The sequence below is a fragment of the Dermatophagoides farinae genome, chromosome 3, assembly GCF_024713945.1.
Source record: "Dermatophagoides farinae isolate YC_2012a chromosome 3, ASM2471394v1, whole genome shotgun sequence".
Taxonomy (NCBI): Eukaryota; Metazoa; Arthropoda; class Arachnida; order Sarcoptiformes; family Pyroglyphidae; genus Dermatophagoides; species Dermatophagoides farinae.
In genome coordinates this window covers 393,530-414,872 of record NC_134679.1, presented here as the reverse complement: position 1 = coordinate 414,872, position 21,343 = coordinate 393,530, and the positions used below count along the sequence as shown (strand labels likewise).

The 21,343-nt window shown below is 30.7% G+C and overlaps 2 protein-coding genes across 2 annotated transcripts; both read right to left on the bottom strand.

Annotated features, from left to right (window-relative positions):
* Positions 1 to 147: 147 nt before the first annotated feature.
* LOC124498553 (uncharacterized) lies at positions 148 to 18,538 on the bottom strand. The gene is made up of 10 exons (XM_075729579.1): positions 17,976 to 18,538; positions 15,350 to 16,464; positions 14,356 to 14,823; positions 4,710 to 4,911; positions 3,242 to 4,645; positions 2,687 to 3,170; positions 1,880 to 2,625; positions 737 to 1,804; positions 459 to 681; positions 148 to 395 (listed from the first exon to the last, which is right to left on the bottom strand). Exons 3-10 carry the CDS (start codon positions 14,399 to 14,401, stop codon positions 315 to 317), a joined length of 4,254 nt encoding a protein of 1,417 aa, XP_075585694.1. The 5' UTR covers positions 14,402 to 14,823; positions 15,350 to 16,464; positions 17,976 to 18,538; the 3' UTR covers positions 148 to 314.
* A 1,813-nt stretch (positions 18,539 to 20,351) lies between these two features.
* Positions 20,352 to 21,291, bottom strand: LOC124498578 (cleavage and polyadenylation specificity factor subunit 6). Its single transcript, XM_075729580.1, has 2 exons — positions 21,037 to 21,291; positions 20,352 to 20,525 (listed from the first exon to the last, which is right to left on the bottom strand). The coding sequence occupies exons 1-2, from the start codon at positions 21,097 to 21,099 to the stop codon at positions 20,352 to 20,354; spliced, it is 237 nt and encodes a 78-aa protein (XP_075585695.1). The 5' UTR covers positions 21,100 to 21,291.
* Positions 21,292 to 21,343: the final 52 nt, after the last annotated feature.

The window sequence follows — 21,343 nt, the reverse complement described above, 5'->3', positions numbered from 1 at the left end:
TTTTTTTTTTACTAAATCTCATTGACAATGACCAATAATGACGCATTGATAAACGAACTTGAACGACGACGATAATGATAATGATGATGATGTTTTCTTCCTTCTTCAATCAAGGATAACCAGGCCAAGAATAGAAGAAAAAAAAACTTGAAAATTTAAATTTTCTATTTATTGTTATTATTAACAGTTTGATTATATGAAAATATTTTTTCAAACATTTTTAGTGGGCGATTGGTGTATAATACAATAGCAAATTTATGGAAAAAATTCATGATGAAAAAACATTTTGTTTTTTTTTTTTGGTTTGTTCTTGGTCATTTATCACATTTACGTATGAATTCAAATTTATATTCCACAAATGATGAACCGGCCTGTGATTCGGGTAGATTACATGGCTAGATAATGAATTCAAAGACAGAGAAATTATGAAGTTTATTTCAACATAAACAAAAACATACCGAATCAGCAATAACATCACGTGCAAGTATACGGAACATATAAGAGCTACGTTGATAGATACCGATTGGTAGACGCCAATGTGGATTCGATTCCGGTAATAGGATATGATCGGCGGCTTTTTTATATGATTGTGGCAGATTCTCCACACCATAATAGCCGGATGAACATGACACGGGTTTTTCTTTCATTTCACAATGATCCACTTTCATTTCTTGATTCAATCTATGGACAACATTATTAATTAATTGATGAATTCGATATATTCCTGGAAACTTACCCAAATTGAAGTGTAACATATTCCAATTCCATATATTTTGATATAGGAATTATATAATGAAATCGATTACCAAATCCTTGTGTACATTGTAATTTTGTACAATACGAATAATCGATAGTGGCATTCAATTCTAATAATTTGATCATCTCCACCATACGTGCTAGATCTTTTTTCGGATATGCACTATACATATTATTCTGTGTGATTGATGATTTACCCGTTTCACGACGTTTGCGACGTTTACGACGAAATTTTGAATCATGAAAATCATTTAAATTATGAATATCTTGAATTGAACTCGAAGACGATGAATGTGATGAATATTTACCATCACCAAAAGACATTCTTTTATCAGTTCGTTTTTTCTTATTATTCGATGAATTTGATTCAGTTGGATTAAATTTCGAATGATTTGGATTCGATGATGAATTGATTGTTATCGTCGATTCTGAATCTGAAGAATTTGTCATGGTTGTACCATTCAAGGAATTGTTGTCCAAAATTGTTTCATTCATCAAACTAGATTCTTCTGCAGGATCATTAATTTGAAATTTATGATGATGATCAATAAAATGAGATTTATTTGTATCTTTAAGATCATTATTATTATTATTCACCAGATCAATATTGGAATTTAACTGATAAACATGATAATTTTCATCATTACAACAATGAATCGGACATAATGATGATGATGATAGATAATCGTAACAGCCATTTGGTGCACCAACTACTTGTGGCTTCAGCACAGGTATAGCTGTTGGTCTTGGATGTTGTTGGTTTCGATCCAACCTATTATCATCATCATATTGTTTATTATCATTTATCAATGAATTTGGATTATTTGAATATTGTTGTTGTTGCTGCTGCTGATGATGATGATTGTTATTTACATTCAAATATGGTGAATGTTTAAGATCAAATGATGGTTGTGATGATTGTGAATGATAATTATTATGATGATCATTAGATGATGATAATAATGTTGTTTGATGTATACTAGTTGCCGATGAAGAATGATGACGACGATGATATTCCAATATATACAATGTCGCTATCGATGCAAGGCTATTTTGAAGTGAAAGAGGAGAAAAAAACAATTAGAACTTTTGCTGAACACATTGATTTTGAAAATCAACTCACCAAAATGCCATAATAAAAATGAGAATCATGATTAATGTTTGAAAAAATCTATTATTACAACCACTGGGAACTTGTTGCGTAGAATTTGAACAAGATTTATGATGACGATGAGATTGTCGATGACTATTATTGTTGTTACGATAATTATTTGAAACACATGTAATCGTACTACCACTAGCACTGGATTTGATTGAATCAAAACGATTGAATTTACTCAATTTTGTATTCATACGTTCCAATTCATCGATACGTGTTTCAAGATTATCGGTAACTTTACACAGCTCTTTTACGGCGCCTAAATTTTCAATAAATATCCGGTCTTTGTTGACGACAAGAAAATTTTCAATTGTTTCACCATCCGATAATACGATATCACCAGTTTCTTTCACTGCTTCGGGAAGAATTTTCTGCACTTCTTGTGCCAAAACACCGGTACCCTCTAGTTCATTGTGGTCGATACCAACTTCTTTAGCGAATGATGGTTTAAATTGATAACGAACAATTCGCATGTTGGAAACATTTTTCAATTGTTCACGTGTATCCACCTCTTTGATATTGGTTTTAGCACGTTTATCTGATGGTTGCATTATGCTGCCGGTAACTTTGGCATTGCCAAACACCACCAATGATTCATCTGGCCGATCAGTATTGATTCCTACACGTCCAGTATGGAAAATGGTTTCTGGCAAGACTCCTTTTTGCCAAACTAATTCCACATCATTTTCAAATTGTCCCGGATTCGATGCCTAATTTGAGAATTTTGATTTTTAAAAAATTTTCACAAGATAAATTTCTAAATACACGTACCCGAACGATAATTCTTTCAGAAGCTTGTGCTGCAATCTGATAGATTTGATCACCAACATGTGCACAAAGTGAAACTACCAGATAAAAATATCTTTGATCCGGATTCGGTTTACCCTTTTTGCGCATATTATTCGACGTTGTTTCACTAAAATGTAAACGTCCAACGGTCATTTTGGTCACATGGTCACAACTTAGTTCGATTCGAACCGGATGAAATGCTTTTTTACTTCTATCCGATTGTGATTGTTCAACTTTTATCGTTTGTGTTGGTGATTCCACTTTTACACCGTAAAAATGGAGATAAAAATTGTCAATTTTTTGAAACACATCAGTCGCTGACAATGTTTTCACATAGAATGGATCAGCAACAATCTGTATATGGACAGTAACTTGAAAGTGATTTTTTTTCTGACAAACAAATGCATCATCTGCATTACTGAAATTGAAACCTTTATCGGCATCAACACGATAACTTATTGTTGGTCTATTCATTCATGAGAACAAAAAAAAAAACATTTGAAATGAAATTGAATTGGAAAAAAATGATAAACTTACATTTCTTTAAAATTCAAATCATACAACGGACAAGAAAGATTCGTATTGAACGGAGTGAAACGTATACACTGATAAAATGAATCCGAATACATTTGACTATCTGGTCCGTAATCACCATAGAAATCATCAGTTGATTCACATTGTTGTGTTGAATGTACATTATTGCTATTATGACTGCCCGATCCGTTTCCATTATCATTCGAGCCATTTGGATGTGAAACAGCAGCAGAATCCGGTGATAGACCATTTGGTTCTTGTTTGATATAAATATTTGTTGTGTTTGTATTATTGTTTTTCGATTCAGACATTTTACGTTTCTTCCCACTACTATTGTTATTATTGCCCATTGAAACAGTAATCGGTGTAACTGAATTGTTCGATTGTGTTGGTGGAGGTGGTGGTGGTGGTGTTGAATGAATTTGTTGCTGTTGTTGATGTGGTGTGGTCAACGTTGTATAATGATGATGATGATGATGACAATCAGGTGGTGTAATTGCGATCCGACTTAGATAGCCATTATTTGGATCAATAATCATTGGTGTGGACTGTGGATTATGTTGATTTCCATAGATGTTATTATTTTGATGATGATTTGTCGTTGGAATCATTGTAGTAGATTGATTGTTACCACCACCAGTTGTTGTAAGTGAACTAAGATTATGATGTATCATACTGACAGAATTCACTGTTAATGGGCCAGTTAATGATGGAACCACCGTTCCTGTGGCAACACCCAATGTAACCATTTGATGTGATTCCAATACCGATAATTGAGTATTTGTCGTCGTGTTTGATGACGGAATTGTTGGTTGCGGTATTGGTGGTTGATGATGAATTGAATGATGATGATGATGATTAGCTGGAATGATTGGTTCATGATGCTGTACATGATGATGTGGTGGTGGTGGTGGTCCATGATGATTATGAAATGAATGTTGTTGGTGATGCTGTTGTTGCGGTGGTTGAGGTATATGATGATTTAAGCTTGTTGTTTCAAGCTTAATATTATTATTATGCTGATGATGATGATTATTATTCAGATGATGATGATTTGAATAATCATTATTGATAAAATGTTTCATACTATTTTCCATATTGTTATCTTGCTGTTGTGAATTGTTATCATTTGTCGTTGATGTTTCTTGCGTTATTATCATTCGTTCACCATTGGATTTTGGTGAAAATGGTGGTTCGGAACCCGAATCCGGTGGTGAATCCGGTAAAGTGACAATTGAATTTGAATTATTGCAATTATTATTAACAATTGTTTCATATGATTGTTGCTGAAGATGATGATATTGCTGCTGCTGTTGCAGTATATTCGGTGGCGGAGAAGATGTTGTACATTCCGAAGATGATGATGTTGATGAAGTGATCAAAACGTTCGATTGATCTTGATAATATCTATGGATCAAGAAGCAAAAGAAAATTATCAGAAATTATTGATCTAGTGAAATAATCAACATACAAATTGTTCTCATTTTGTTGGTGATTGTGATGATGATCATCCACCTGATTAATATATTCTTCCAATTGGCTAAAATCTAATCCAGCATTATCGATACCGTTATCGACATCATCATCATCACCTACAACATTATCGACAGTGGTAGCAGTGGTGGTGGTGGTGGTGGTGATGGTATCCCCAAAATCATCTTCTGCCACACGACCTATGAAAATTAATTTGAAAAGAAAAAATTAATAACATCATTATCATTATCATCATTATAATTAAAAAATCTAAGAGTTCATAAATCATTTCATTAAACAAAACCAACAAAATTTTTTCATCCACAAAAATTCTCTCATTTCAACAACGATAATAACAATGTCAGTGAATGGGATCGATTAAAAATCAAATGATCAGAAGGGAATGAGAGAGGGAGAGTTCAGAATTCATTAATTTGAATATTTAATCTTCAAATTCAAATCATAAATCGAATGATGATCATGGTGATTATACCAATCACTAAACGATACAAGAACAATCAATTACGTGGGCGAGAATTTTTTTTTTTTTTTTTTGCTTTTGGTTCACAAAAGTATGACAACAGTGCAAACATCTGAATTCAATCAACGATATTTTTGTTTTTGATTGATTAATTGAATTTTTTTTCCATTTCCATTCAATGATGAATGATCATTTTGTGTATAGTACACACAGATTTGTGTGGGCTAATTTTTTTCAGATTGTTTAGATTGTGGATCAATCAAGAACGAGATCAACTTTTTGATTTTGAAACCAAAATGTTTGTCCTGTATTGTTGTTGTTTCTTTCTCCCATATATTGATTAAATCAATCAAACAAACAATTTTGATCAATCAAAATTGAAAAATTTTATTTTATCTCTTTTTTTTTGATTTCATTGATTCAATCAATGAATTGTGATAGTGATGATGATGATGATGATGATGTGGTTGTAGGGAATTTCGAAATTCGAATGAATTCAGCCAGAAAACTTTTTTCACTTTGAAAATCAATTGATGAAAAATCAATTCAGGCGAAACAATTTCTTTTTTTTTGAATTATAAATTGTTTTAGCATTATCAGAAAAAAAAAAAGGGAAAAAAAGTGTTTTGGGTGCGAAAACAAACACTTTTTTTTGATTATAGCCAAAGCGAAAAAATGATCTTTGATGATGTGAAATTCCAAAGTATATATGTGTGTGTGTGTCAGAAAATAATCCTTTAAAATTGAAACCCTTTGTCAACGGTTTTTTTTCTCGAAAAAAATAAGATGTTGTCTGTCCGGAACACACACACACACAGAGAGAGACAATGACAAGTTTCAAGATTCACATTATAATTCATTCCAAGTTAGAGATAAGATTAATCATCAAGGGAATGGAGAAAAATCCAAGATTTCAGCGGTGATATAATTTGCAATGAATTTACAACAACAACTACAACAAAGGAAACAGAAAACATGATAATTTTTTTTTGTGATCACAATTTTGTTTCATTTGTTGAATGAAACAAAAAAAAATCTACTAATTGGAAGAGAAGAAAAAAACAAAAATCTAAAATTGAAATCTAGATCAACCAAAATGATGATGATGATGTGTGGACAAATTTATGGAAATTACCCTACTCTGGATGAATATTTTTTTTCTATTCATAAATTTTAATAGGCAAGATTTGTTGTTTCAAATATCTGTAATATGCAAATGCATGGTTGTACATTTTTTTTTGTTTCTGTGAAATTTGAAACGCATATCGCAAAATGGTCGGTTGATTTTTTTCCCTCTTTATCCAAAACAAAACAAAAAAAAACTGCATGATTTCGCAGTAAAATGCTGAACATTCACAACAATATTAGTGGATGGACAGACAATTATTATTCTGTCTAAAAGTTTATCAATTTGGATTTGTGTAACGATTAACCGACAAGCAATGTGACGATAATGATCATTTAATTGATAACCGGGTATTATCATCAGCCATAGATAATACACACACCGATTCATTAAATAAGGTGGTACAAGCTGATTCACTGATGATTTATTTCATTTTTCAAATTCAAAATGATGAATGGACATTTCAACAAATTTCTTTCGTTCTCTTTGCCATTAAAATGATGGACAATGTACATTCCAGAAAAATCAAAACCAAAATCAAGTCTAGACAAAAATCTTGATTTTTTTCCCAAAAAAAGAATGTTGAATGACAGTTTTTTTTTGTTTGGAAATTACAAATCATTACGGCTAATGATAATGATGATGATGATGGTAATAAGATTACAGGCTAAATGAACCAATTAAGAGCGTTTAAATTTTTTTTAAAAAAAGATGTCTCAATACCAAAAAAAATTGACAATTTATTTTTCTGCCATTTTTGATTTGTTCAAAATAAATACGAGAATTCGAGCAATTTCTCATCATCAACCAAAACAAAACCATCAATTATCTATCTATGTAAATACATTGTCACACTATGAACAAAAATGTGTCTAGGTTTAGATTGATCAACAGTGTTTTTTTTCACCATTTTGATAGACATAATCATCATCTAGCAAAAAAAAAAAAAAAAAAAACAAAAAACTCCAAAATCCGTCAATCAGTCAGTTCAGTGTCACAAATCAGTGTTTTTGTTTTTGTGTAAATAATTTTTCTAGCAACCACAAAAAAAATAATTGAAAAAAATCCACATCGCATTTCCTACCATGATATCCACCTCTCTATCTTGGTTGACATGTGTTTAATTACAACCTGGAAAAAAAACACCACAAAAAATGGATAGATTCGGTTTCAGCTTTCAAATATTCAAAGTGATTCATACTGGCTAAAATAATTATAAAAGCAGCGAAAAAAAATAAGCCAAAATTTTTCAGCCTTAGTCATCATCATCATTCAAATTGGAATTTACAGAAAAAAAAATTCAAATCAACCGGACTAATAATCAACGAACCAGAAAAAAATGACCAAATTATTGTTCTGTTGGTCAATTTGGTCATTTCATCATCATCAAGTGCTAAACTTGAACAAAGATGATTGAGAATAATAAAAAACAAACAAACAAACAAGTTGAAAGAAATAAAAAAAAAAATGAAGCCATCATCACCATCTTTTATCCGTTAATTTTTTTTTATGGGAAATTGAAAAGTTTTTGTCATTTTTTTTTCATAATTTACATGTGAAACATTTCATTTTGTTCACATTTTAATTACTCTTTCTATGCATGTAAATGATTGAGAGTTAATTTTTTCATATATAAATTAAATTCATATATTCATAATATACATACGTGATACAGTTTCATATTTATCATCAAACAAACAGGCAAACGATAATAATAAATGTCATCTAATGTCGTTATGAATTATTTTTTTTGATCTTGTTTTGGCTTTGATAAACCAATTTTAAAATGAAATTAAATGAATGGGAGAAAAAAAAAGAATTCTATCTAATCTAGCCGAATCTTTTTCAGAAAAAAAAGAAAAACAAAAAAATCTGATAATCCAAAAATGAATGCAAAAATCAAACACCCGGTTTTTGGATTTTCAAATGAAAGAATTGGACATTTTTTTTCTTTAATTTTGATCGTTAATTCGTTAATCGTTAATTCATCGTCATCATAATGATGATTATTTGACAATTGAACAAACAAACAAAAATGCATGTTCGTGATGATGATGATGATGATGATTACAATTTTTCATCAGCATTTAATAACTCACTGAACAAGCGAATGTTTTGTTTTGTTTTTTTGTTTTTCATTCCGGATTTTTTTTCTCATGAAATTTTTATTTGTTTTTTTGTTGGAATCGGACACATTTCAAATATTCACGCAAACCTATTCGCGTTTTAATAAGAGGCCGGTTTTTTTCCATACAAAATGAGAACAGAAAAAAAACCTCAACCTCAAAAAAAAGGAAATGGTTTTTGAAAATTTTTTGAGCAAAAAAAAAATTCTTATCAAAATCTGAAATCAATTTTTTTGAACGAAAAAAAAAATCAAAATTCAAACTATTGGCCACCATGTAAAAAAAAATTTCTGCTATAATTACCTTGTGATTGATGATAATGATTTTTGTTGCACAAACAAACAAATAAATATTGATCACAGATAACGTAACGGACAAATGTAAACCGTTTGACCAAAGGAAAAAAAATTCAGTTAATTTCCAGTTACTGGAATCGTACACGATGATGAAAACACAAAAACAGACACACACAAGTCGAACAACAACGATGGAATAAAATGAAATGAAATGAGCAGGAAAAAAAACAAACTTTAAAATGATAGAAAATACGACACCCGGTATTTAATTTTTGTGTACTCGAATTTCATTTCAAAACATCATCAAAATGTTTAAAATTCAAAAGATTACGTAAAACTATCAACGATGACGGTTTATGGAAAAAAAATGTCAATGTAACCCTTTTTTTCAAGGAAGAAAATAAAAGAATTTGTCACATTCGAACAAACGATAAACACGCACGTAAACACACACACACACAAACATGATTAAAGATTGTCGTCATCCCGAAACGGAAAAAAGAATTCATTCATTACATCATAACATCATCATCGTATAGTGTGGGGTGACGAGAAAGAAAGAAAAAATGTCACACACACACACACAACAATGGTATACCTGTTGGTCACTTCATGACGAAAATTAGTCAAATAATTCAGTCAGTTAGTCAGTTGGTCTTTTTTTTCCACTGGATATAATATTTCAATTTTTTTTGTTACTTTTTTTCTTTTTACACAATTAACGCAAAGTGGTGGTGGTGGTGGTAGCAGTGTTAAAGTGTGCTATTATCATTCCACCATTTCATTCAGTTGACATATGTTGTTGTTTGGTGACATTATTCAAGTCTATGAATGTCTTTGTCGAAAGGGATAGAGAGCTATCTCTTTTTTTTGGATTTCTTTCTTTCTCATTTTTTTCGGGTTAAACAGAATGATTCGGAATTTTTTTCTTTTTGGATTTACCTTTTTTTTCTCTTTTTTTTTATCCATTTTGTTTCATCCTTACTGACGATTCAGTAGAGCAAAACGACAACGGCAATAACAGGGAAGAAATGAAAAAAAAGAGAGGAAAATCTGTCAAAAATCACAACGACAAATGACAAATCTTTTGGAAGAAAAGAAAAAAAAACACTGGATATATAAATTTTAATTTTCATCTTTTGGAAGTAAACAACTTTTTAGAAAGCAGATAATGCAATGTTTGAAAAAAAATTGTCATTGCTTGTCATTTCAGCATCTGAATAATTTTGAACGAAAATTTTTCTTTTTTGGAATTTGAAATTTTTTTCAAAATTGGCGCCAAAAACTAATTTTCAAATTTCCTTTATTTACCGTTTTTTTCGTTGTTCATTCGGATTGATTTGACGGTGAAATGATTTTTGTTCTCGAAATGGAAACTTGTTACTTCGAAAAAAAAAAACAAAACGACAACAACAGCAAAAAAATTGAGAAAACTAGACATTTTTTCCACTTGATCTAAAAAGTTGACAATCAATCAACAAAAAAAAAAAAAACACAGGAGAAGAGAACTTTAGCTACCACGAAACCGCAAATTAACCAACCAACCAATCGTTAAATTTTTCAAAAAAAACAAAAAAAAAATTTTTTTGTTTTTTTTTGGCAACAAGAAAGTGATTTTTTTTTCTTTCGAAAATCAAACTTGCTGTTATAACAATTTATATTATAAAAAGCATCGATTTGCAGATCCATATCGATACAACAACATATTGATACAGATATTGGCAACATTTGAAATGGAAAAAAAAATTCGGTCATATCCAATACGAACGAGTTCAACACCGAACATGAACATATTCACCAAGTTCAATCTCTGTGTGTGTGTGTGTTTTATTATCTATCGAAACTAATTAACTATTTGGTGTTGAACAACCAAACATTTCATTCATTTAGTCGAGATATTCTGATCTCTTCTTCTTCGGCTTTTTTCCAATGGAATAAAAACTTTGTAGCAAAACTTTAATTATTCGAAACAACAAAAAAAACAATGGAAAAGAATCTTTGAATAAAAAAAAGCATGAAACGAAAATTGAATTGAATTAAAAAAAAACGAAAAGAAAAATTAAAGTTTGTCAACGCAACAAAAAACAAAGTGAATACAGCACACACACACATAAGATTGACATCAAAATTAAAGTGTCTCTAGATCGATAAATGTTCCAGTTTTTTTTGTGTTTGTGTTCTGATTTTATTTTTTTTTTTGATTTGATTTTTTTTCTTTGTGTCAAAATAAAATAAGTAAAAAAAAAAATAAATCAAATAAGGAAGTGTGAACGCGTGTGCACTATATGGATTGTGAATTTTTTTTTTTTTTTTTTTGGTTGTTGGATCAATTCCAATTGGCAAATCAAAAATTGATTGATTGATTGATTGAAATGACATGACAAATAAATTAATCAATCAGTCAGTCAGTGAGTCGATGAATAATTGAAAAAACATTCTTTTTTTCTATGAAAATTTTGGAAAATTTTTTTTTCACTCGAAAAACAAAATTCAAATAACCAACCCATCTTGGCCACAATATGACAAATTGAATCATTTTTCTGAGAACAAAAAATCATTCAATTTGTCATAAGCGGCGACAACAATAACTTGTACGGCAATTTGTCGCCAATTTCGTCTAGATAGAACCGCCTAAACTATGATTATTTCATTAAAATTGGATAATTTTGTCAAAAAAATTTTTTTTTTTTTCGAAAAAAAGCCGACCATTATGATGATGATGATGATGACAATAAAATAATGGAGCCAAATTGATGTTTTGTCTGTGTGTGTGTGTGTTCAACCAACCTCACAATGAAAAAAACAAAAAAAAAAAACGAACGAACACGCGTGTTCATTTCACATTTCTCTCTATCTGAAAACATTAACTGATTCCCAGCAATGTGAAATCATTTCATTCGAGGTTTTGTGTTTTTTTTTTTTTTTTGAATAAAAATAATTTAATTTCATAATTTTTAAGAGAAAAAAAAATTTTTCTTTTTCATCTTTACATTCGATTAACATTGAAAACATTCATTCATTCATTCATTGTCGGAATAATCATCAAGAGAGCCATTAGATTATTCACCGACAAAAAAAAAGTTGAAAGAAAAAAATTTTTTTCAAGTGAAAAAAAAATCTTTGTGGAAAAAATAACCGATTCTTTTTTTTTTGGTGCACGGGAACCACTACTATACGACAAATGGAGCATAGCCAACAGCAAACAACAATCGAATAACGATTGGTGGCTGCTGATTTGAATCCAATCATCAATAGAATCGAATAGTGATCGACGAGGATTTCGCACGATTTTTCCACTCGTTGCCACTGAACAAAACAAAACAAAAAAAAAGTCAATCCAAAATTGAAAAGTGTTATTTATCTCCTCTAAATAAAGTAACAACCACAATAACCAGACGATTTTATTGTGTTTGGGTCAATCGCGGGTTTTTTTTACTTAAATTCAGATTTTTTTTCAATTCAATTGAGATGTGTGTATGTGTGTGTGTTTCAGAGCGAGTGTAAAATAAAGTCTCCGATTGAACAATATAACCGATTGATTAGAATGATTTTTGATGCGTGAAATCATACACACACACACACACACTTATCGGATCTGGAAAAAAATAGATCCAAGGGAAATTCCAATTGGATTTTTTTTTGTGAATTTCCGGAAATTTACTATACACAATAACAGTGATATAAGAATGCATAACATGATTTCAGTGGCTAAATCCAAATGAAATGAATGTCCTTTTTTGATGACATTCTAATGAGATGTTGAAGATCATAATCATCATTTGGACCTGTTTTTCAAATGTGATAAATTAGAGTGACCACGAATGTAGAAAACAACCACATTAAGATTTATGATTTTAAATCAAGTTTCATTCATCATCATGAAATGAAAAAAAAAATTCATTAACAGGTGCCATAAATTGTCATCAACCAACCAACCAACTTTCAAATGGTCGTCACTGATGATGGATATATAATTATCGTTGGAAAAAAAATTTTGTTATTTGTATCATCTTGATGATAATTATTTTGGCCAAAACATCGTACGAATTTAGCGCATATTTCCTATGTTATAAAATCAAAAGGTAAAAAACAAAAATTCAAAAATGAACAAACAATGGCGACACCCAATGGATTGGAATGTAACTACCAAAATGAACAACAACTACCTGTTGTCAAACATGAAACAGACAAATGTTTTTTTTTTCTTACAGAAAGAAATTGATTGATCAAAAAAAAAAACCTGTTGCCATCAAAATCCATACACACAAACACAATAATTAATTTATTCAAAAAAAAAAAAACCATAAACCCTTTTTCTTGGCCCGAAACTAATGAAAAATTATTTTGAGAAAAAAAATTTTTTAAAATCAAATCTTATCTTGATGGGCCGGCAAGGAAAAAAAATGCACCCAAAGCAAAACCAAAATAAAAATTCGTGAGTAAAATTGGGAAAAAAAATTCAACTGAAAACAAAAATTATACGGTCATCATCAAGATTTTTTTTTCAATGATAAACATGAAATGAAATATGAATTTCATTTCTCTGCCAAATGTTCCAATCAACCATTTGGCCATCATAGGATAACTTTCAAATAACGTTTAAATAAAGCCAACGATAGAGAAAAAAACAAGGATAACATTCATGTTGATGATGATGATGATGATGACCTTATAGAATTCAGGTAACATTCAAGCAACAGCAATATGTGTGTGTATGTGTTCATTGTGTTACATTTTGGTAACACATATCATTAAACCTTAAGAGAAAGTTGAACGAACTTTTGAACGTGAAAAATTTCAACGACTAACAACAACAACCGCCAGCCAGCCAGCTACTCACTATGGCTGAATGAATGTTTTGGTTTGCTGATGATGAAGGTAAACGAAAGAAAAAAAAATGAAGAAAATTCGATGCTATGACGATGATGACCACAGTCTGTCTAAGGACCGCAGCTGCAATAATTCGTGGTTTGGTCCATCACTGGTTGGTATATTGATCATGGTCACCTGTCATCAATTAATTATGGATTCGCGTGCAAAATGATTCATGAAAATGAAACATCTAGTCCATCATAGACATTGTAATGTTGATATTCATCCAGAATTAGCATATAAAAAAAACAAAACAAAAAAACTTGATGTCCATGGTGACGATGACCAACAATAAATGGCCATTTTGTAGCATAATGTTGAATCAAATAAAGTTTGACCTTTCGAAGGAATAAAAAACACAAAAAACAGAAATACCAAATACCTTATGATGTAACACCTACGGGCAATAAAGTAATAACATTCAATTGTGTTGAACAACATCTGTGTCAACAATGTGTGTGTACAATACAACTATCACGACCCTAGAGAGGTTGAAATCTTTAATTTTGAATGAACAGTCTAGCCCAGGTCTGGTCAGTGACCATTTGGTCAAAATAAACAGGTACACAAAGCTTAAAGAAAAAAAAGAAACCTTCACACAATAACAAGTTCAAGGTTGTTTCAAGAAGGTCATGACATGCATGTCATTTCAAAGAAAGATAGAGAAAGATGATTGAAAAAAAATTGAACTTGGATTTAAAATTTTCGAATGTGCAAAAAGAAAACAAACAGAGAAAACTTACTTAAAACAGCTTGTAATGTTTGATCTTCAATTAGAATTGTATCCATGATGATATGGCATTCATTTGGGATTAATAATAATAATCCTATCGTGGGGTCAAAGGTTGCGAGTTAATTACGATATGGCTTCATCATCATCATAAAAATTAGTAGAGCATGAGTTTGAAATTGGTTGATTATGGAATCATTGAGTGATCAAATGTCAATGTCAAATGTGAATGTGATGAAAAAGTCGATGACCGTAACTATCGATTATGTCGCAGTCGTCGTGGCCATTTCCATAAAATGTCGTATGTTTAAATTGAAATTGGTAATTTCGAGTAAAAAAAATTGATGCAAATAATGATAACACAAAAGCAGCACATCACATCACCGGTTGTCATATAATCACTCGACAATCAATCAATTTAGGTAGGGTTAATATGGTCGAAATGGTCGCACATGTAATTTGAATTCAAATGTTTTCTTTACTACAACAAGAAAAATAAAACACTTGAAAACGAGAAAATACCGGCGACGAATTTTTTAAAAATTTAGCAGAATTTTGTCACAATTTCAGAAAAAAAATTATCAATTTTTTCAATATCAAACACAATACAGATCATCATCATCATCATCATCATCGTCGATTTGGCCATTCATCAATGATGATGAACTTTATAGAAATCTGGAAAAAAGAAAATTTTTCCATTTTTTTTTCGGTAATGAAATGAAACTAAACAAAATGGAATTGTTGACTGTTGTGTGTGTGTGTGTGTATGTGTGTGGAAGAAGTAGTTTTACAACTTTCGTTCAATGCCTTCGCAAATAAAAATGATGATGATGATCGTCAAAATCTATACAACAAACTACCGCCAACAATAACGATGATAATGAACAATTTTTTTTTTATGAGCGAGAGTTTTTCTGGCTCTCTGACCAAACCCGAACACAAGGTTTGCCATTAACAAATGATAAAATAAACGGTTCCTAGCTGCTGGCTAAAGCTGGTCATACCAGTAGTGTTTTGGTTGTTGTACAACGATGGCATCAACTACCACCACGACGACCATTACCTAAACTTTCAATCATTCGTACACAGACGCACGCACAAACACATCTTGAACTTCAATGTTGATTCGGTTTTTCTTGTTCTTTATGGCTAGTGATGATGATGATGATGATGATGATGTTATGGATGGCTGATGTTTTGTATACCCAAATAACAAGCAACAAGTTATATGGCCAATTGTTCCAGCAACAAAATGACCTTTCCGATTCATTTTTTTTTCATTTCAGGTTCATTTTATGTTCGTTTTGGATCATTTGTTGTTGTTGTATTTGATAATTCCAAATGAGAAAAAAAAATGATTCATTTGATTGATTGTTATTGTTGTTTTTTTTATATACACAGCAACAATATTTATACAAATTCACAATATGGATTTTGTTTCGGAAAAGAACAAAAAAAAAATGAAATAATCATGACAGATGGATCGAAACAAACAAAATTACATGTTACAAATGTGTTTTTTTTTTATATTACACAAATTATAATAATTCAGCCAGTCAGCCAGCCGGTTTCAATCGTTTTTTGTTGGTTGATGTTACAACAAACCAAAGAGATTTTTCTTTATAACATGAAACACACACACACACAGACATATATTTGCAATTGGAAAGAAAAACCAAATCAAATAACCAGCCAAGAAAAATTGAATATTTTTTTTTATATCAATTTATGCACGCACAAATAAAATATTTCATTGTCATCGTCATCATCATCAAATCAGTGGACATTTCAATTTCATTTTCAATTTAAAGTTTAAAAAGACAAAATTTTCAGAAAAAAAATCAAGTTCAAAAATCAAAAATGTTGACAAAACGAAAAAAAATCCAATTATTATTATAGATAATAATGGTGTGTGTGTATGCATGTTATAATATCAATTGAAATGTATGAATTATCGTAATGATTATGAATAAAATTATGGTGATGATGATGATGACAAATATTCCGGATCCAAATGTGGCTCAAAATAGAATTCTAGTTGCTCTGATGATGTCCATCGGTGTCAGAAATATTCGAATCAAATTGAAAATTTGTTCCATACAATACCCATGGATTGAATCTATAGATTTAAAAACGAAACGAAAAAACAAAATCATTAGTTTAATTTGGGTTCACAATTCAAACCAAAAAGAAGAAAAAACCGGCACAGAACCAAATGCTAACCTGTATAACCAAAGATTAAATGACAAATAAATCAATTATATATACATTTGTGAATAAGATGTTTATTAAGATTTTTCTTTTCACATTTCAACGAAATTTGACAACAAAATTATCAAATTGACTATTTCATTTTTGTTTTTAAAAAAATTATCACAGCAAATGCGTTAATAGAAATAAAAAATTTTTCCAATAAAAACAAACAAAACAAAATATCAAAGATGAGATCAAAGACAGATCAGATTTTTTTTTTTTTTTTGAGTGAAATTCAATTTCAATTTGGCCATTATAATAATAAAAAGAAAACATGTGTGGCTTGACCATATAAATAGTATAATAATTTTTCCTAACAAGTAAAAGTGTAAATAGGACAAGTGTATTGTAAAATGTATCACACACACAAGCTCATGGCTTACATGGCCATCACAAACAAACCCTACGAAGAAAAAAAAATTTTTTTTGACAAGAATAAAAATCAATTAATAATAAAATGATGTGATTAAGATAATGATCATCAACAGAAAATCAAATCTTGTCAAATAAAATGAATAAAATGTCTAGAATATATATAAATGACATAGGGATAGGGCCTGTGGGTGGTGGTGGTGGTAGCAATGGTGATGATGATGGCAAGAATGGAACAAAAGCAAATGCATTTTTTTTTCTGTAGTTGTTGTTGTTGGTTTTGTTGTTGTCGTTGTTATTTTTGTATCAGAAAAAAATGGTGCATAAAAATAAATTTTTGAAATGAAAAATTTTACAAAGAAAAAAATTGAAAAATAAATAAAAACTATCTTTTTAAATGAATCATCATTCGCACACATTAATCTTGTCACAGGATGTGTTTTCGTAGTCAGGAAAAAAAATAAAGAGTAAAGGAAAATGAAAGAAATAGAGATATAGAGATTTTAAATGTCGAAATTGATAATGTACAGGAAAAAAATTTTCTGTTTGTTTGTATTCGTTATATATGGTTGACAAATTTATCATGATTGTTGATCTGACCATCATCATCATCATCATCATCATTAAAATCATCATCATTGATCATTGATCGTTAAATGTCATGTATATGAGAAAAAATGTCAATAAAAAAAATGGACAACGATATCATGGTCGTCCATAATTGTCATCAGTGGAGAAAAAAAAATTAATAAATAAAATGAATTAATTAATTGACAAGTGGAAAGAAAAAAATCATTTGCAATACCAAAAAAAACATGAGAAACATGACATGAATATATAAATTTTTGAAGAAAAAAAAATCTCAGGAAATGAATGACAACACAATAATAATTATTAAATTATAAAGTAATGATTGAGAATCACCATAAAGTGAAAAATTCAAAAAATGAAAATCGAAGTTCAAACACGAATTTTTTACAAAAAAAAAATTCGTTTTCTACTTACTTCAAACAAAATTTCACATTTGGGGGGAAAACATTGATGATTTGACAAATTTTTTTTTGCGTTGTTGTTGCTGTTTTTCAACTCTTCCATTATTTTTTTTGTTGTTGTGATTATTACATGTATAAACATCATCATTGATTGATTGATTGATTTAGTACATTGAAATTCTTTTCTTGTGGACATGGTTTGGATAAATGTTTTTTTTGGGAAACATTGAGATTATTCTGACGATGATGATGAAATAATTTGTTTTCTCGATGCAGATGATAATTGGTTGGTTGGTTGGTTGATGATGATCAATAGAATGAAGCATAGATGCTAGATATATGGAATTCAAATATAAAATCGAAAAAAACATATGCAGCCAAGAGATTAGTATTATTAATAAAATTATGACGATGATTATGAAGTTGTTGTTGTAATTGAAGATGATGATGATGATAAAGTTGGATGATCCATTGGTAAGATGATTATGTTGTTGTTGCTGGTATCCTGTTCGAGTGGTGATCCAAATTGTTTTATTCAATTTTCTCAAAGAAAAAATTAATTTGATTCATTCATCAATGTCGACCACGATGGTCTCGATCGCGATCTTTATCACGATAACGTTCTTCATAATGTGATCGATGATCGTCATGATAACGGTCACGTGATCGTTCTCGATAATCACGTTCACGCGATCGTGAACGATCACGGCCACCACCTCGTCCACGATCTTTGTGATCTCGATCTCTACTACTACCACTACCGCCACCACCACTACTACGATGTGATGAACTTCCGCCACCACCACGATGATCATCTCGATCACGTGATCTTGAACGCATTAAACGATGATCAGATTTATTTCTTGATGATCCACTACTACAACTTGAGTAGGCTTTCTGTTTGATACCTTGTAATGTATCTTGTAATGTTGATATAATGATTTTGCAACGTTCATCTTTCGATACACGTGAACCTTCAATCAACGATATGGCTGTAGATAGTTTATCAATAGCAGACGAATAATCACCTATTAATTTTTTTTCCAAAAAAGGATAAACATTATTAAATTGTTCGCTACACTAATTTCATGTAATTCCATCATAATTGAATAATTACCAGAAGCTGCATCGGATACCGCTTGTGAAATAACCGTGTTTGATAGATTTTTATTTTTATTCAATATTTCTTCAAATTCTGCTTCACTCATCTGGTGATGATGATGATGATGATGACCTATAGAAGACAATGGATCTAATGAACGATCACCAAACAATGAATGAGCTGCAGCAGCATTCTGGCCAAATGATCCAACACCTAATGATGATGATATTCGACTCGAGAATAGATCACTTGCTCCCGGTGGTAGATTCAATCCAGATTGTGATGCAAACAATGCAGCTTGTACTGGAGTCATCTGACCATGTACACCAGTAAGGCCAGCTAATGATCAAGATAAAATAAAGTAAATCGTCAATAAGCAATTGGATAAAAACAATTAGACTCACCTGATGATAATTGTGAACGAAGATCCAATGACGATTGATTACTCGGTGCATTCAATAATGGTTGGTTTGTAAGTGAACGGTGATTACCTTGATTCAAACGTAACAATGGATTCAATTGATTCGCATTAGCCGATTGTAATGGATTATTACGCGGGCCATTCGACATTAAATGATTATTCCAAGATGATTGATGATGATGATTACCGGATTGATTGGAACCACCACCACCAACAATGCCACCACCAGTATTACCGAATGATAATGTTGGATGTGGCATTGACAATCGGGGTTGAGAATGACCACCACCAACAGAACCACCGCCCGTATTCGAATGATGACTCAATAATGGTGCATTTGGACGCATCGGACGCGGTATTAATGGTGGTCTATGTGATGATTGTTGATGCATTTGATTCGAATTCTGTTGATTATAATTACGATTATTTTGCATCATAAAATTATTCTGATGATGATGACTATTCGATTGTTGTTGTTGTTGCTGCTGTTGGCTACCAAGCCCACTACTACCGCTATTACCACCAGAACTAATACCTCCACCACTATTACCCGATTGTGGTTGTCCATTCATACCAGGTTTACGGCCAGCTTTTATTTCAAAATTATTCAAATTTTGCCGATTACATAATGTTACCATTGGTGATTGATTATGGATGACACTGAAATTTGAATTTTTTTTTTCGAAAAAAAATGTTAGGTTATTGCTCTTCGAAATCATATCAGTAAAACAATGAATAATCGACTATTTTAATTAACCACAAATTAATTTTTCAATGTTATGGAAGAAATAGTTTATTGTTTTACGAAAAAAAACTATTTCTAACGAAAACATTGACATGATCACAATAGTGATTCAACAATTCACTTACGTTTGTTTCATTTTTTCCAATGCTGTACGAACAGATTGTTCGGATTGAAAATAAACCGTACAAAATCCTTTGGATTGACCATTGGCTCGATTTTCAAAAAATTTCACCTCAATCACATCATTCACATTGATGCTATTTAAACTTTTTATTACATCGTCATCGGTTGTCCACTATTGAAAAAAAATCATCAATATTTATATGGCACATGAATTGATAGAGAAATCAAAAACATACCCATGTTAGATTACCAACATAAAGAGATGGCCGTCGAATTGAGCTACTGCTATTACCACTTCCTGATGATCCATAATGATTCGATGATTCATTACCACCATGTCCAAGTAGACTAATACTTGATGTTGATTGATTATTAGTTCCGGAATTATTTGTTTGTGAATTTGACTGGTTTAAATTTGAATTATTACTGTTGTTATTGGAATTATTTCCAGTGCCATTCATATTCTGTTGTTGGCCATCATTATCGTCATCATCATCATCATTAGTATTATTAGTGTTGCCTGAAGAATTATTTTGGTCTCTTTGATTGGATGAATTACGTTTAGCAGAAGAATTTGATGTCAGAACATCATCATAAAGATCATTATCATTATATTCCTATACATTCAATGTGGGTAAAATGAGAAATGATTTTTCGGAACAAAAAAAAATCAAAAAACAAACCTGTGTAAATTCATCACCAATATCATCGGCATACAGATCTAATTCCTGTCCATCGGATGCCATTTTTATATTATTATTCAGGCGGATTTATATTACATCAAAACCAAATATGAATTTCATTCAAGAATATAATGCAGAATATTCTTGAAGAAAAAAAAATAAATTTTTGATAATTGGAAAAAATTGAAAAAACAAAATCATGAGCCACACATTGAAACACCAAACACACTCACACACACACACACACACATAACAAGAGACAAAGAGAAATGATAGTGGCGCTGATAATATATCAAGTTCGAAGCTC

What these genes read in the sequence shown, in the direction of transcription:
- LOC124498578 (XM_075729580.1), bottom strand. Translation starts at nt 21,099, where the DNA reads ATGGCATCCGATGGACAGGAATTAGATCTGTATGCCGATGATATTGGT. An exon ending in TTGGTGATGAATTTACACAG is followed by an intron (nt 20,526 to 21,036) that starts GTTTGTTTTTTG and finishes TTTTTTCAATAG; the next exon opens with TGGACAACCGATGACGATGT.
- LOC124498553 (XM_075729579.1), bottom strand. Translation starts at nt 14,401, where the DNA reads ATGGATACAATTCTAATTGAAGATCAAACATTACAAGCTGTTTTAA. An exon ending in GATTTGAATTTTAAAGAAAT is followed by an intron (nt 3,171 to 3,241) that starts GTAAGTTTATCA and finishes ATGAATGAATAG; the next exon opens with ACCAACAATAAGTTATCGTG. An exon ending in CTGAAAGAATTATCGTTCGG is followed by an intron (nt 2,626 to 2,686) that starts GTACGTGTATTT and finishes TTCTCAAATTAG; the next exon opens with GCATCGAATCCGGGACAATT.